This window comes from Oncorhynchus keta, chromosome 20 (assembly GCF_023373465.1).
Source record: "Oncorhynchus keta strain PuntledgeMale-10-30-2019 chromosome 20, Oket_V2, whole genome shotgun sequence".
Classification (NCBI taxonomy): Eukaryota; Metazoa; Chordata; class Actinopteri; order Salmoniformes; family Salmonidae; genus Oncorhynchus; species Oncorhynchus keta.
This window is the reverse complement of record NC_068440.1, coordinates 8,266,083-8,281,062: the sequence shown is the minus strand read 5'-3', so window position 1 is coordinate 8,281,062 and position 14,980 is coordinate 8,266,083. Positions and strand designations below refer to the sequence as shown.

The window sequence follows — 14,980 nt, the reverse complement described above, 5'->3', positions numbered from 1 at the left end:
ACGTGCTATGTGTCTACATAGCAGCTTGGGAAAATAGCATTCGTTTCTGTTTACTTTACTTCATTGTTTAAAAAAAAATACATGGCACTGAAAATGTTTGAGGCGAAACGGTTTTACAGGCCTCGTCTGGGATTTAGCTCGCTAACAAGCTAACGTTAGCCTAGCGACCTATGATGGGTAACGTTAGCCAGATATAAAACGCTCTGTTTAGTCGGTTTGGCAAGCTCTAGTTGAGATTTAGTATGATTCAAAACTTTACATGTGTTTTTTCCCCCTTTTTTATTGGCTAGTTCGCTTGCTACCATCACCTTACCTCGAACATTGTATGCGGAAGTGACAGCCAGTAACCTTAACGTCAGCTAGCTAACAGTAGCTAGTAAGCAACAATGTAGCAATTAGAAAGGTTTGAACGTGCTACAAAAAAGTTGGTTAGTAAGCTAGCTATAATTGTGCCCATATTATCCATGCATGTTATGGTACAGTAAATAACGTTTTTTTAAGAAAATAACTTGCTTCTTTAACGTTAGATGTTGGCTAGCCTATTCCCCAGTGTTTGCTTGCCTGCAATCCTCGTGTGATAGTTAATAACGTTAAGTCTGATACATTGTCACATTTTTTTTGTTTCGTATGTTTTTGTTGGAAAGCATTTAGAACTAGCATTGATGTTAATTACTTATGTCATACTCTCCCAACCGTCAAAATAATCACAAGACCCTCATTGATGTAAATAAGAGATACTCTATATAATGACGAGATGGTCTTGTCTCTGCTCTAAGAGACTATTTATGCTTGTCCTGAAAGTGTGGTCGGCGGAGCCGTATGGGTGGTGTGACGCAATTCCTGGGCCTCTGGAGGCACTCTGTTCCGCATCGCCTTGGCCTCTCAAATTGTGTAACAATGCGGAGGGCTCGGTATTGCTCCGCATTGACATGATTAGGTGAGGGCGGGAGGTCCTGTATCAATACAAAGTCACTTCCTTGACAACAGCTCTGCGCTGCTACATGACGCGCAAAAAAATATGTTTGGCCTGACTTCTGCGGAGGCCGCATTAAAGTAAATGCTATACGGCCATTGCAGAAAGCGTATTGACCATGTAGCGCATTTAACAATATGAGTCGTTGCTCAGCAACATACTGGTCACAGGGCCTTGTGCTGTGAACGTTGTCTGACAGCCTATTGTGTGCACTTGAGCGATCTAGATGGTTGGAATTCTTACCACTTGTTATTCACAAACACACTGTTGGGTCTGTGGCCAATGAGTCATACAATGGTTGTGTCTGCTCTCACTCTTGTGCCCACCCTCTCATGATGTATTATCTCGCCTCCCTCTCTCTCTCTCAATATATGTTATACTTAGTGAGATAAGAGGTATGTGTCATTGGTTTATCTAAATTATGACTACAGCTACCAAAAAGACATTTGCAGATTTTTTGTATTCCCCGATTGGTCTGAAGTTTCACCAGCATCAATCAGTACATTCAACTCTGTTTCTGTCTGTCTCCATCCAGATGCAGACCATAAAGTGTGTGGTAGTGGGTGACGGTGCAGTGGGAAAGACCTGCCTGTTGATCTCCTACACCACCAACAAGTTCCCCTCGGAATACGTCCCCACGGTGAGTGGCACTGATTGGAGTGTTGTCAAGAAAGGTCTTTGAGCGGGGCATGGCCAAGTGTCGGGGTTTGTCAAGTGTCTAGACTAGGGGGTGTGCAACAGGAGCCGCTGCAGTTTGTGCCGTTTGTTCCAGACTATTTTCTAACACATTTCTGTTTCAACTAATCAAATTTAAACCGCTATTGAAAAAGCCTCCACACACTGTCTGTAATTCTTGATCTGTGCAGAATCTCACATATAGAATGGGTTTTGATAAGATAAGGTATTTGTTTTGTAGCTGAAAAGTAGCTCTTTGATGAAGAGCCAGACTCTTATGGAAGTGGTTATGGACCAAAAAGCAGTCGGGCTACAAGCCTTTTCACCTTTATTTGAGCTTTATTTAACTAGGCAAGTCCGTTAAGAACAAATTAGTATTTTCAATGACAGCCTAGGAACAGTGGGTCAACTGCCTTGTTCAGGGGCAGAACGACAGATTTGTACCATGTCAGCTCGGGGATTCAAACTTGCAACCAGGTAGCTGGCCGCTAAACTGGCTTAGTAATCGAAAACATTTTAGTCAGTCAATTAGCATATATCAGCTATCAGTGACTGACATAAGAAGATAAACTGCTGATGCACAAACAAATTTAGAAATTGCACCTTGTGTGTTCTACTATTCTAACTCTCAACATTAAGTTGAAACTTCGACTAAGCACCCCCCACACAGCACTGTACTGGGGTGCTGCAGACAGTGTGTGATGAGTAGCTATTTCTATCAAGCCCATCTCTCTCTGGCAGTAATGTACTTGGTACAGTGATGTACCAGAGCCTGGCAGAGAGAGTCTGTCGACTCAGTCCTCTATGTCCAGTCAGGTCCAACTGGGTGTGTTCATGTTGGCCTGTAAAACAGACCCAATATTCTCCGTGACGTTTCTCCGTTCCTTCTATACTCACTCACTACAGTGCACTCTTCTCATAAGAATCACGTGGCAATTTAAGTTTTTAAAAATTATAAGCAGATGACTCGACATGCTCAAACAATGCTACTGGTTGATTTGGTAGGTATTGAAATACTCTTACATGTACAGAAATAGGCTGAGATGACCTACAATGGCCTAGTGTATTCTTATATTAGATGCATGTAGTGCATTCTTAGAACCTTTCACTTCATTTATTGGTGAATACAGTCCTTGTACTACTGCATTTGGGAGTTGAAACATCTGAATATGGCTGTAGTGTGGACAGTCACCCTTGTAGAGGCAGTTACTTTTTTTCACCCACCATTCTCTATGGTGTTAGGCCTGGCTCTGTCCAAACAACACATTATCGTCATGGTGATCAGAGATGTGTTTCTGACTTTGCTTGGTTGCTCTTCAATGTGTGCTGCCTGCCGCGCCTTTCCACTGCATGCCCCAACGCCTCACTGTTTTTATGTTTAAACTTGAACTTCCCGTTAAAAGCGCGGCCTCCCATGGTTTGTCAACCCAATACCGGATAAGCAGACCAATGGTGTGTGGCAGACTGAAGTCCATGGCTGCATCCTAATAGTCGAAAGGGGCCTCCTCGTTTTCGTCTTTCAGCGCTGGTGTATAAAAACACACGAGAGGTGAAAGAAATAAGCCTATGAAAGATTGCTTTCACCTCTCCAATTCTTTCATATTCAGGCAGTATTCAATAGTGTGGTCACGATACCAGAAATTTGACTTTGATTCCAGGTTCAGTATCACGATAATCAATACCATCACGATACTCGATACCAAAACGATACCACATTAAAAAGAGACGGCATATTAGCCAAAGTGTACAGATGGAAAAGCAATCTGTTTTCTTTCCATTTGAGACTTATTTTATTGTACTGATCAACAACATTGGCATAAAAGAAGCAATCTCTTATTTTATCAAAGTGTGCTCTTTAAGACCTAATGACATCATTCACACACACAATGAGAGAGACGTGACTGAGGCGAGGAAGACGAAGTGAATGGGTAAAAAGTTTTTTTATTTTTGGTTTTTTACTTCGTCCGGTGCCCTGGCTCGGCATGGTTTGCTCATTTCGACCATCCTATTGATCCTGAGGAGAAATCTCCACCAACCCGGGGCACCGGGCCATGCAAAACAAACTTGCCCAATGAATAACGTTTTTTGGATATGACTGTATGGTTTTTGGTGACAATCAGCTTTGAAATAAGCATATTGTGTGTTATGGTTTGCGTATTATCACAAACAAAGTTCTAGGGTAGTGAATTGATGTGAGCTTCAGCTGTAAGCTTGCATGAAAAGTTGCTCTGAGTAGCTGGAAGCTACCGGTATCTTCTTGCATTGTGACGTGTTTTAGCCTGGAATTAACTTTGTTTTGCGAACAGTAATTAACAGTTGCAAGATTTCTACATGCTGTGTTGCTTTATTGAAGTGTGTTAGCTCCACACACTTGCTGCACAGATGTTAACATGATGCAGCCCAGACTCCCAGCGAGTGCAGGGATTCCTCAGGACAGGCTAGAGCTAGCAATGACTAAGCGGAGAAGATACGGTGCGCTCGCGCTAGAAGGTGACATCAGCTTTGCTGATAGACAGACTTGATCCTCTCTCAATCAGTAGAGCCTCTTTTCATGTTCTAGTATCAAAAAAGTACAAAGGTTTCGGTATACAGTGTAGCACTAGTGTTCAATCATATTCAGTGCAGTTAAAAGAAAGGTGACAAGGAGAGGAAGACATTAGACCATTGAGATGCACCCCAACTCTAGCAAGCATGACTTGTGGGTAGGGCTGTAAGGGTACACATATTCCTACCGAACCGTTCGGTACCGGGACCTCTGTTTGGTACGCACTGTGAACCCGAATTAATGCATTCCAAATTAAAATATATATTTTTAAACTCTAGGTTATGCCTATGCTGTGTTGTATGCCATTGACTTGTGAGTAAATCTGAGTGGGAAAAATGTATGGAATTCCATTAAAACAACTACAGCCTATGCGCACGTTGTAATTAAAATTTGAATCTTAATTTAAACTAACCTCTGAGGTGTAGCCGGGAACTATGTAGATGATGAGTGGTTGGAACGATTAACCAGAATTTAAATCTGCAGTTTAGGAACATTTTGGCTTTACAGTCAACTACAATGGCGATGGACAGAGAGTTGTGGATAAAAAGCTAATATTATGTTCTCCCCTGATCAACGAGAATAGCCTATGCAGAGTGGGGCGTGTAGCTTGCTTTTGTCGGCCAATCACAAGTCATCAAAGCGCCAAGTCATAGAGCCTCCGTGTGTGGCAAAGCAAGTTAGGAGATGATCTAATCAATGAAAGATGGAATGAGTTTAAATGAGAAGTATATGCTATGTGTTATTTGTAACTAACTGTAGGACAGGAAGAAAGTGCATGCAGACTCAATTAGCCTAGCTAGCTCTTAGCTAGCTATTTTAGCCAACTAGCTTCTCTCGGTTTGATGCAGTCGAGAGGTACTACATAATTATATTGGATGATAAATAACCTAGCTATGACAAGTTGGTCTACTCGCGCAAGTCGGCTCGGTTGGTTGCTGCCTGTCCCTCCTTCCTTGCTCCCGTTTCACTTCCTTGCTCCCGATCACAGGACACACACCGCATGGTCTGTCCTCCGCCTACTCTCCTTCACGCTGTATCAGCTCTGGTTAATAAAATAGCTTAGAAGTGGACTTTTCTGCTGCTTCCCTCACTCTGATCCGACCACGTCTATACAGAACTGGTCATCCTCGGGTCTGTTCAGAAAAGATCTCTGTATTGAAAAATATATTTATGCACATTTGTCTTGGTGGGAATGCCCCAGGTCCATTTCGGAACGTGTCCAACTTTTTAGACCTCTACTTGATGGCTAAAAGACAATGCCAGGAACATTGTGAATGATGTCACAGAAACTGTGCCACAAATAGGGTGCTTTTGATTTTTGCTAACTAAAGTAACTGTTGGAATTTTATTTTTCTGCTGTCCCGAAAACTGAACCGTGACCCCAAAACAGCAACAGGTGGGTTTGGTGAACCATTACACCCCTGCTTGTGGGTGCATCTCAATGGTCTGAAATAGCTTCCTCTCCTTGTCGCCTGGGGAGGCTCAAACTCAAGTGTAAGAATGGACTAGGATGAGGCCTGAGATGAAACAGGGAGTGGACAGCCAGGGAAGAAGGTAAATTGGTGGTTTCGTGACTACACAAGGCAGGAATGTCAGGAATCTCCCACCCAAATTGAGGGAATGACCCTCAAGCTCCACACTACAAAGACAAACATGTACACTAAAGTAATAGTAGTTAACACTGTTATTAATTCCCAGGTGACAGCCATAAGACTCCTTTCAAATAGAACACCTAAAAATGGCAGCAGTGATTTAGTGTTTCACGCTAGTCTACATTTTCCAAAGCAACGTCAAGAACTCCCTACAGCAATTTGTCACTTTCTGGAACCCACCTATGTAATGGTGGGAGAAACACCGGTTGGGTTAAAGAGACGATGTGTTTTGAGCACAGGGTTACAATTTTCCTTCAAAGTTTTCTGACCTACAAAAAAAGCTTGAAAATGATACCGCCCGTGAACCTGCCCTTCGGTAGTCACTGTCTACGCAGTATTGTGCGACGGAGACAAAAAAAAAACGAGAAATGGCAATGCAATTCAGCACGAAGCACAGTGGTTTCATCAACACATTATAGATGAGCTGAGTCAGACAATTCCTCATTTTTACTGAACAGTATGTGGCTTCTTTGTCTATACGGGGAGTCCCCTAAAGAGGAACAAGAACGCTGTGAAACATTCTTATACCCTACGTACGCAACACAAGCACGCTACGCAAAATGGCATTATTGCGTCAAGTTATGAATGACTGGGCTGCACGAGTCTACGTAGTTTCTCTACGCAATACCATTTTGTGTAGCTACTTGTAGTTCTTCCATGCGTACATGTGGTATAAATCAGGGCTTACTTAGTTGACGACATGGTTCCCTTTGACCACTTACCACTAAGTACCATACACTGTTCTGTCAAGGGAACCAAAGTGAGGGGTTTTCATGTGTATGTATGTATGTATGTACATACAGTTGATGTCAGAGGTTTAGATACACCTTAGCCAAATGCATTTAAACTCAGTTTTTCACCATTCCTAACATTTAATCCGAGTAAAAAGTCCCTGTCTTAGGTCAGTTAGGATCACCACTTTATTTTAAGAATGTGAAATGTCAGAGTAATAGTAGAGAGAATGATTTATTTCATATTTGATTTCTTTCATCACATTCCCAGTGAGTCAGAAGTTTACATACACTTAATTAGTATTTGGTGGCATTGCCTTTAAATTGTTTAACTTGGGTCAAAAGTTTCAGGGAGCCTTCCACAAGCTTCCCACAACACAATAAGTTTGAATTTTGGCCCATTCCTCCTGACAGAGCTGGTGTAACTGAGTCAGGTTTGTAGGCCTCCTTGAATGCTCACACTTTTTCAGTTCTGCCCACACATTGTCTATGGGATTGAGGTCAGGGCTTTGTGATGGCCACTCCAATACCTTGACTTTGTTGTCCTTAAGCCATTTTGCCACAATTTTGGAAGTATGCTTGGGGTCATTGTCCATTTGGAAGACCCATTTGCGTCCAAGCTGACTGATGTCTTGAGATGTTGCTTCAATATATCCACATAATTGTCCTTCCTCATGATGTCGTCTCTTTAGTGAAGTGTACCAGTCTCTCCTGCAGCAAAGCACCCCCACGATATGGGATGGTGTTCTTCGGCTTGGAAGCCTCCCCCTTTTTCCTCCAAACATAACAATGGTCATTATGGCCAAACAGTTCTATTTTTGTTTCATCAGACCAGAGGACATGGGTGGGTGGGATATAAGTTATGAAAATAGGTTATGAAACAGCATAACCATATTCCTGTATCCACACCTGTACCATATAGATTCAGTAGTTGTAAAGATGGGGAGAGGTCTGTCCGTAATAAAGAGGTGCTCTGCTTTTTTGACACTACACTCCAAAAAGCAAGACCAGTTATTGTTATTGTCCAGTCATATGGTCAAGTGCAACAAAGAAAGACATAGTTAAGCTGGAGCTGGCCCAGAACGTCTTGCTCTTCATTGTAATCAGAGGGTTAATATAAATACTACGCATGTCAGTCTCTCTTGGCTGAGAGTTGAGGAAAGACTGACTGCGTGACTTCCTGGTTTTTATAAGAAACATTCATGTGTTGGAAATTCCTAATGGTTTGCATAGTCAACTTACACACAGCACTAACTCACACACTTACCCCGCCAGACATGCCACCCAGGGGTCTTTTCAAAGTCCCCAGTCCCAGAACAATTTCAAGGAAACGTACAGTATTTTAAGTGAACTGCAAACCTGTTTTTAAAAAGAAACAAATAAAGTAACACCTCACAACGCCTCTCCCCCATGTGACCTACTTGTGTGTATGTATTTGTAACTGATGGATGCACACAGACACACACCGCTCATCCATATATTATATTCTTATTCATTATTTTGTGTGTGTGTGTGTGTGTGTGTGTGTGTGTGTGTGTGTGTGTGTGTACGGTAGTTGTTGTGAAATTGTTAGATTACTTGTTTGATATTACTGCACGGTCGGAACTAGAAGCACAAGCATTTTGCTACACTCGTGTATATCTCCAACAGTGCATTAACATCTGCTAACTATGTGTATGTGACCAATTAAAATTTGATTTGATGTAAACCAAACCAAACCAACACACATACATACACACTACATGTACATGTAAATGTATTTAAATTGTAAAGTCTTTTGTCTGTATTCAAATTTAAATGGTCACATACACGTGTTTAGCAGATGTTATTGTGGGTGTAGCGAAATGCTTGTGTATATCTCCAACAGTGCAGTAATATCTAACAATTTCTCAAAAGCACACGCAAATCTGGGGTTCAATCCTCGGGCCGACTCTTCTCTGTATACATCAATTATGTCACTCTTGCTGCAGGTGATTCTCTGATCCACCTCTACACAGATGACACCAGTCTGTACACTTCTGGCCCTTTTTGGACACTGTGTTAACGTCCGACCGGCCCTCACAATCGCAGACCATTTTGGCAGGACAATCCGGCTTCTTCACCTGCGGGATCAGACCAGCCACCCGGACAGCTACAAACTATCCAGAAACTCTTATCATCTGCGTGCTCATTGTCTTGACCTGACCTCCAAACGAGCTTCAATGCCATACAACTCTCTTTCCGTGACCTCCAACTGCTCTTAAATGCAAGTTAAAATAAATGCATGCTCTTCAACCGATCGCTGCCCACACCTACCTGCCCGTCCAGCATCACTACTCTGGACTGTTCTGACTTAGAATATGTGGACAACTACAAATACCTAGGTGTCTGGTTAGACTGTAAACTCTCCTTCCAGGCTGATATTAAGCATCTCCAATACAAAATTAAATCTAGAATCGGCTTCCTATTTCGCAACAAAGCCTCCTTCACTCATGCTGCCAAACATACCCTTGTAAAACTGACTATCCTACCGATCCACTCTTCCCAGCAAATTAGATGCAGTCTATCACAGTCCCATTCGTTTTGTCACCAAAGCCCCATATCCTACCCACCACTGCGACCTGTATGCTCTCGTTGGCTGGCCCTCGCTTCATATCCGTTACCAAATCCACTGGCTCCAGGTCATGAATAAGTTGTTTCTAGGTAAAGCCCTGCCTTATCTCAGCTCACTGGTCACCATAGCAGCACCCACTCGTAGCATGCGCTCCAGCAGGTATATCTCACTGGTCACCCCCAAAGCCAATTCCTCCTTTGGCCACCTTCCTTCCAATACTCTGCTGCCAATGACTGGAACGACCTGCAAAAATCACTGAAACTGGAGACTCATATCTCTCTCACTAGCTGTAATCACCAGCTGTCAGAGCAGCTCACAGATCACTGCACCTGTACATAGCTCATCTGTAAATAGCCCATCCAACTACCTCATCCCCATACTGTTATTATTTTGCTCCTTTGCACCCCAGTATCTCTACTTGCACACATCTATCATTCCAGTGTTTAATTGCTATAATTAGTTTGCCACTATGGCCTATTTATTGCCTTACCTCCCTTATCCTACCTCATTTGCACACACTGTATATCGACTTTTTCTATTTTATTATCGACTGTATGTTTGTTTATTCCATGCGTAACTCTGTGTTGTTGTTTGTGTCACACTGCTTTGCTTTATCTTGGCACGGTCACAGTTGTAAAGGAGAACTTGTTCTCAATAAAGGTGAAATAAAGGGTCTGAATACTTATGTAAGTGTGATATTTTTTTACTTGTATTAAATATGCTAAAATGTATCAACTGTTTTTGCTTAGTCATTATGGGGTATTGTGTGTCGATTGAGGGGGTAAACAATTTAATACATTTTAGAATAAGGTTGAACGTAACAAAATGTGGAAAAGGTGATGGGGTCTGAATACTTTCCGAATGCACTGTAGGCCTAGGCAGAGCTCTCCGCCTAGGCTACCTAATGGTCGTCATGGCAACCAAAGAACTATCTGATGAATATGGAGGCAGTGCTTAAAAGCCAAAGGCCTGTATTTTGTTCAGGTGTCTCCAGAGATGTTCGATGGGATTCAACTCCGGGCTCTGGCTTGGCCACTCAAGGACCATTCATTGACTTATATTTTGCTCCGTTCATCTTTCGCTCAAACCTGACTAGTGTCCCCAGTCACTGCCGCTGAAAAACATCCCCACAGCATGACCCTGCCACCACCATGCTTCACCGTAGGGATGGTGCCATGTTTCCTCCAGACATGACGCTTAACATTCAGGCCAAAGAGTTCAATCTTGGTTTTATCAGACCAGAGAATCTTGTTACTCATGGTCTGAGCGTCTTTAGGTGCCTTTTGGCAAACTCCAAGCGGGCTGTTGTGCCTTTTACTGAAGAGAGGCTTCCATCTGGCCACTACCATAAAGGCTTGATTGGTAGAGTGCTGCAGAGATGGTTGTCTTTCTGGAAGGTTCTTCCATCTCCACAGAGGAACTCTGGAGCTCTGTCAGGTACTATCGGGTTCTTGGTCACCTCTCTGACCAAGGCCCTTCTCCCCCATTGCTCAGTTTAGCCTGGCAGCCAGCTCTAGGAAGAGTCTTGGTGGTTCCAAACTTCATCCATTTAAGAATGATGGAGGCCACTGTGTTTTTTTTTTGGGGACCTTCAATGCTACAGAAATGTTTTGGTACCCATCCCCAGATCTGTGCCTCGACACAATCCTGTCTCGGAGATCTAAGCACAATTCCTTCGACCTCATAGCTTGGTTTTTGCTCTGACATGCACTGTCAACTCAAGTGTGCACCTTTCCAAATCATGTCCAATGCATTTTTTGAACAAGGCTGTAACGTAACAAAATGTGGAAAAGTCCAGGGGTCTGAATACTTCCCGAATGCACCGTATGTAGCTGGCTATTTGGTTTGAAGTAATGCATCACGTTTTTTTTTTTATCTGCTTGGAATTGACGACAACAACTGCATGCAATGTCCAGGGATGGCAGAGAAGGCTAAAGGACTAGTTCCTAACTACTATTCGTGTGGAGTCTTCTTTGAGCGCTTTTTCAGCAGCCGTGGCATTACCCAGTTGCCACATTTTCGGCAATGGAGGACCAGTACCTGCAGAGAAGCGGCTCCTGCGGATGAACTGAAGGTCAGAGAAACCCGTGTTGGTGCCCTGACGAAACACTCCGGGCCTCTATTTGTTTTTCCCTGGATGTACCAACGATGCCCTCCACTCAAGCTATACTGCCTTTCCAGCCCACTGCCTCAACACCCTTGCCATTATCCAGAACCGACTACTAGAGAGACTTTTCAATCGCCTTTAAAAATATACATATTTTTTTAGGGACGACAATGGAAATAAGTCTGACTTTTTTTGTGATATCCCTGTCACTTACATTAAAAAAAAAATTATGCTGTGTATGATTTAAAAAATATATTTTTTACTGGAAAATAAATACTAAAATAAATAAATACTAAAATAAATGTCAAATCAAAACTCTACATGTTATGAAATCCGTAATGATTGATCCTCTATCTATCTCTTCCTCAGGTGTTTGATAACTATGCAGTGACAGTGATGATCGGAGGGGAGCCCTACACTCTGGGGCTGTTTGATACAGCAGGTAAAACAAAATGGCCTCTCTCTCTCTCGCTCTCTCGCTCACTCTATCTCTCTCTATACACACGTGAGTGCTTCCTAACTACAGTGTCTTGAGCCTCGACTTGTAATACTTTCTTCTCACTCACCATGGTCTGCCTGTTTTACTTTCACACGGTGCTTACAGATTGTGTTTCTCTCCAGGCATCTAAGCATTTAAAATTGCATGGGTAAATAGCCTGTGTAGTTATAGCATTTACCATCGTGTCTTAACAAGTGTTTCTGGGTTAGTCTGCTTGTGTTAGTCCACCAAGCTCAAATATAAACTAGATCATGTAGAGTCCATTGTGCAGTTGTCTTATTTAGACTTTTCCTTGCATATGAAAGGTATCCTTGACGTAAAAAAAAAACATTTTTGTTTTGCTGTCTCTCTCTGTCGCCCTCCCCAGGTCAGGAGGACTATGACAGACTGCGACCACTCAGCTACCCTCAGACAGATGTCTTCCTGGTGTGCTTCTCTGTCGTATCACCTTCCTCTTTTGAGAATGTCCGTGAAAAGGTGTGTGTGGAATACAACTTTATTGTCCATTTGCTAGAACATAAATTTGTTTTCTGCCCTTCCCAACATCCCCAAAACACAACACACACACACGTGTGACTTGTGTTTTCAAGCCCATGTCTTTACACCTAGGTTTCTCTGTAAACATAGCATTGTGTGTGTTTTGTTAGTTGGGGTTAATGTTCTTTTTCTCCCCTTTGCCTTGATGACAGCTTTGTGCACTCTTGGCATTCTCTCAACCAGCTTCATGAGGTAGTCACCTGGAATGCTTTTCTAACAGTCTTGAAGGAGTTCCCATTTATGCTGAGTATTTGTTGGCTGCTTTTCCTTCACTCTGCAGTCCAACTCATCCCAAACCATCTCAATTGGGTTGAGGTCGGGTGATTGTGGAAGCCAGGCCATCTGATGCAGCACTCCATCCGTCTCCTTGGTAAAATAGCCCTTACACAGCCTGGAGGTGTGTTGTGTCATTGTCCTGTTGAAAAAGAAATGATAGTCCCACTAAGCGCAAACCAGATGGGATGGCGTATCGCTGCAGAATGCTGTGGTAGCCATGCTGGTTAAGTGTGCCTTGAATTCTAAATAAATCATTGACAGTGTCACCAGCAAAGCACCATCACATCACCTCCTCCATGCTTCAAGGTGGGAACCACACATCCGTTCACCAACTCCGCGTCTCACAAAGACACAGCGGGTCTTTGCAGCAATTCGAAGGCCTGATTCATGCAGTCTCCTCGGAACAGTTGATGTTGATGTGTCTTTTACTTGAACTCTGTGAAGCATTTATTTATTTGGGCTGCAAACTGAGGTGCAGTTAATTGCCGATTTCTAAGACTGGTATCTCTAATGAACTTATCCTCTGCAGCAGAGGTAACTCTGGGTCTTCATTTCCTGTGACTGTCCTCATGAGAGCCAGTTTCATCAGTGCTTGATGGTTTTTGCGACTGCACTTGAAGAAACTTTCAAAGTTCTTGACATTTTCTAGATTGACTGACCTTCATGTGTCATGCTGTCATTTTTCTTGGTTCTGTATATAACATGAAACCCTCCCATACTCAATCGACATAATATATCCCAAGATCAACCTGGGTGTGACTCAAATATGCCCTCCCCCCTCTCCCACAGTGGGTCCCAGAGATCTCCCACCACTGTCCGCGTACACCCTTCCTGCTGGTGGGCACCCAGATGGATCTGAGGGACGACAGCAACACAGTGGAAAAGCTGGCTAAGAACAAGCAGCGGCCCCTGGCCCCTGAGAGCGGAGACAAGCTGTGCCGGGACCTCCGGGCCGTCAAATACGTCGAGTGCTCCGCCCTCACCCAGGTGTGTGTGTGTGTGTGTGTGTGTGTGTAAACATTTGGGCAAGAGACACAATCTCTACTAAGTCTCTGGCCCTCATTCAGGTAAAACAGAAAATGGTGAGTGTAAGTGACTTGAATGGTTTCTGAAAAGTAACTTCCTCTCACTCTGTCGACCTCTGTCCTTCGTTGTCTTGATGTCATACTTTCTCGCTAGGAACTACTAGCGGATGATGGCGACTGTCGACAGCCTTTCATAGTGCAAATGTGGACATTGTGAAACTAGAATAGTGGATCAATGAGTAAATTGACTTCTCTCTCTCTGTCTCTCTCTGTCTCTCTCTCTGTCTGTCTCTCTCTCTCTCTCTCTCTCTCTCTCAGCGAGGTCTGAAGAACGTGTTTGATGAGGCCATCTTGGCCGCGCTGGAGCCGCCAGAGACCAAGCCCAAGAAACGCTGCGCACTCTTATAAGATATTTTAAATTGGGCCAAAGAGCCAGGGGAAAGACCAGACGGGGGGGGGACAGGCAGACACGGAGAACAGACAAAGCTGGGAGGGAGAAAGAGAGGACGAGTGAGACATTTGTTTAATAGTGCCTTCAGCGATACAGGTGGGGAGGGGCGACGTTGCGTGGATAGGTAACAGAGACCTAGAAATACATCCTAATATGTAATAGAATGTATATCTATGTTTCTTGTAACAAGCTGATCAATTCTCTTCCAGACCAGAAAAGTCCTTCTTAAAAGGAGACCGACAGAGCAATATAGGGAAGAGACAAGATTTTGAAACCTCTATTGCCTTAAAGTTACAGTACAAACAAAATAAGTTAGACAAAAGGAGGAAGAGACCGTGTGGAGTTTATTTTGTGTTTGATGATACTTAAAAACTGACTGGAAAAATGTGCTTAATCTGTGCAATCTAGACGCACACAGGCACCAGTGCTTTACTCCCTTCAACCCACAACTGAACTCTTCTTCTTCACACACTATCTGCCATCACTTGCTCCCATGGAAACTACAAGCGCTTTTTATTCCTCTTGGGATTTCACTGCCCCCTAACATGAACTGAATTTCCACTTGCTTCCTTTTTTTGACATTTATTGTTTTAGAGATGATGGTATATTAATGACGATAATAAGAGTATTATTTTTTTGCCCCTTTATTTCCGGGGACACCCCAAGTGGTTAGCGGTTTGGACAATTGTTTTTTTATTTTATTTTAATTTTTTTTTTTTTTATGGTTGTGTGCCAATGTGTTGAGTGTCACTGGTTTCATTTGACATAACAATCATAATATGCCTCTAATGACTACGTAGCTGGTTGTGATGTCAGTAGTAATAACAGCAAATAGCAATAATGGTTATGAGTAACAGTAATAGCTGTATTGACGCATCATCCAGTTGTTTGAAATAAATACAAAATAACTTGAAAA

At 42.9% G+C, this 14,980-nt stretch overlaps 2 protein-coding genes across 3 annotated transcripts in view; one reads left to right on the top strand and one right to left on the bottom strand.

Annotated features, from left to right (window-relative positions):
- LOC118399283 (gamma-enolase-like) overlaps positions 1-920 on the bottom strand; it is a 26,022-nt gene extending 25,102 nt beyond the window's left edge. Inside the window, exon 1 of the mRNA XM_035795253.2 lies at positions 674-920. The gene's annotated coding sequence lies outside the window, so the exon portion shown is untranslated. The remainder of the gene's footprint in view (positions 1-673) is intronic.
- LOC118399284 (cell division control protein 42 homolog) overlaps positions 1-14,980 on the top strand; it is a 15,345-nt gene extending 365 nt beyond the window's left edge. For both annotated transcript variants that reach the window (XM_035795255.2, XM_035795256.2), the window contains exons 2-6: positions 1,509-1,613; positions 11,646-11,718; positions 12,143-12,252; positions 13,378-13,575; positions 13,932-14,980. In XM_035795255.2, coding sequence (XP_035651148.1) covers positions 1,509-1,613; positions 11,646-11,718; positions 12,143-12,252; positions 13,378-13,575; positions 13,932-14,021 — 576 coding nt within the window. In that variant the 3' untranslated portion in view covers positions 14,022-14,980. The remainder of the gene's footprint in view (positions 1-1,508; positions 1,614-11,645; positions 11,719-12,142; positions 12,253-13,377; positions 13,576-13,931) is intronic.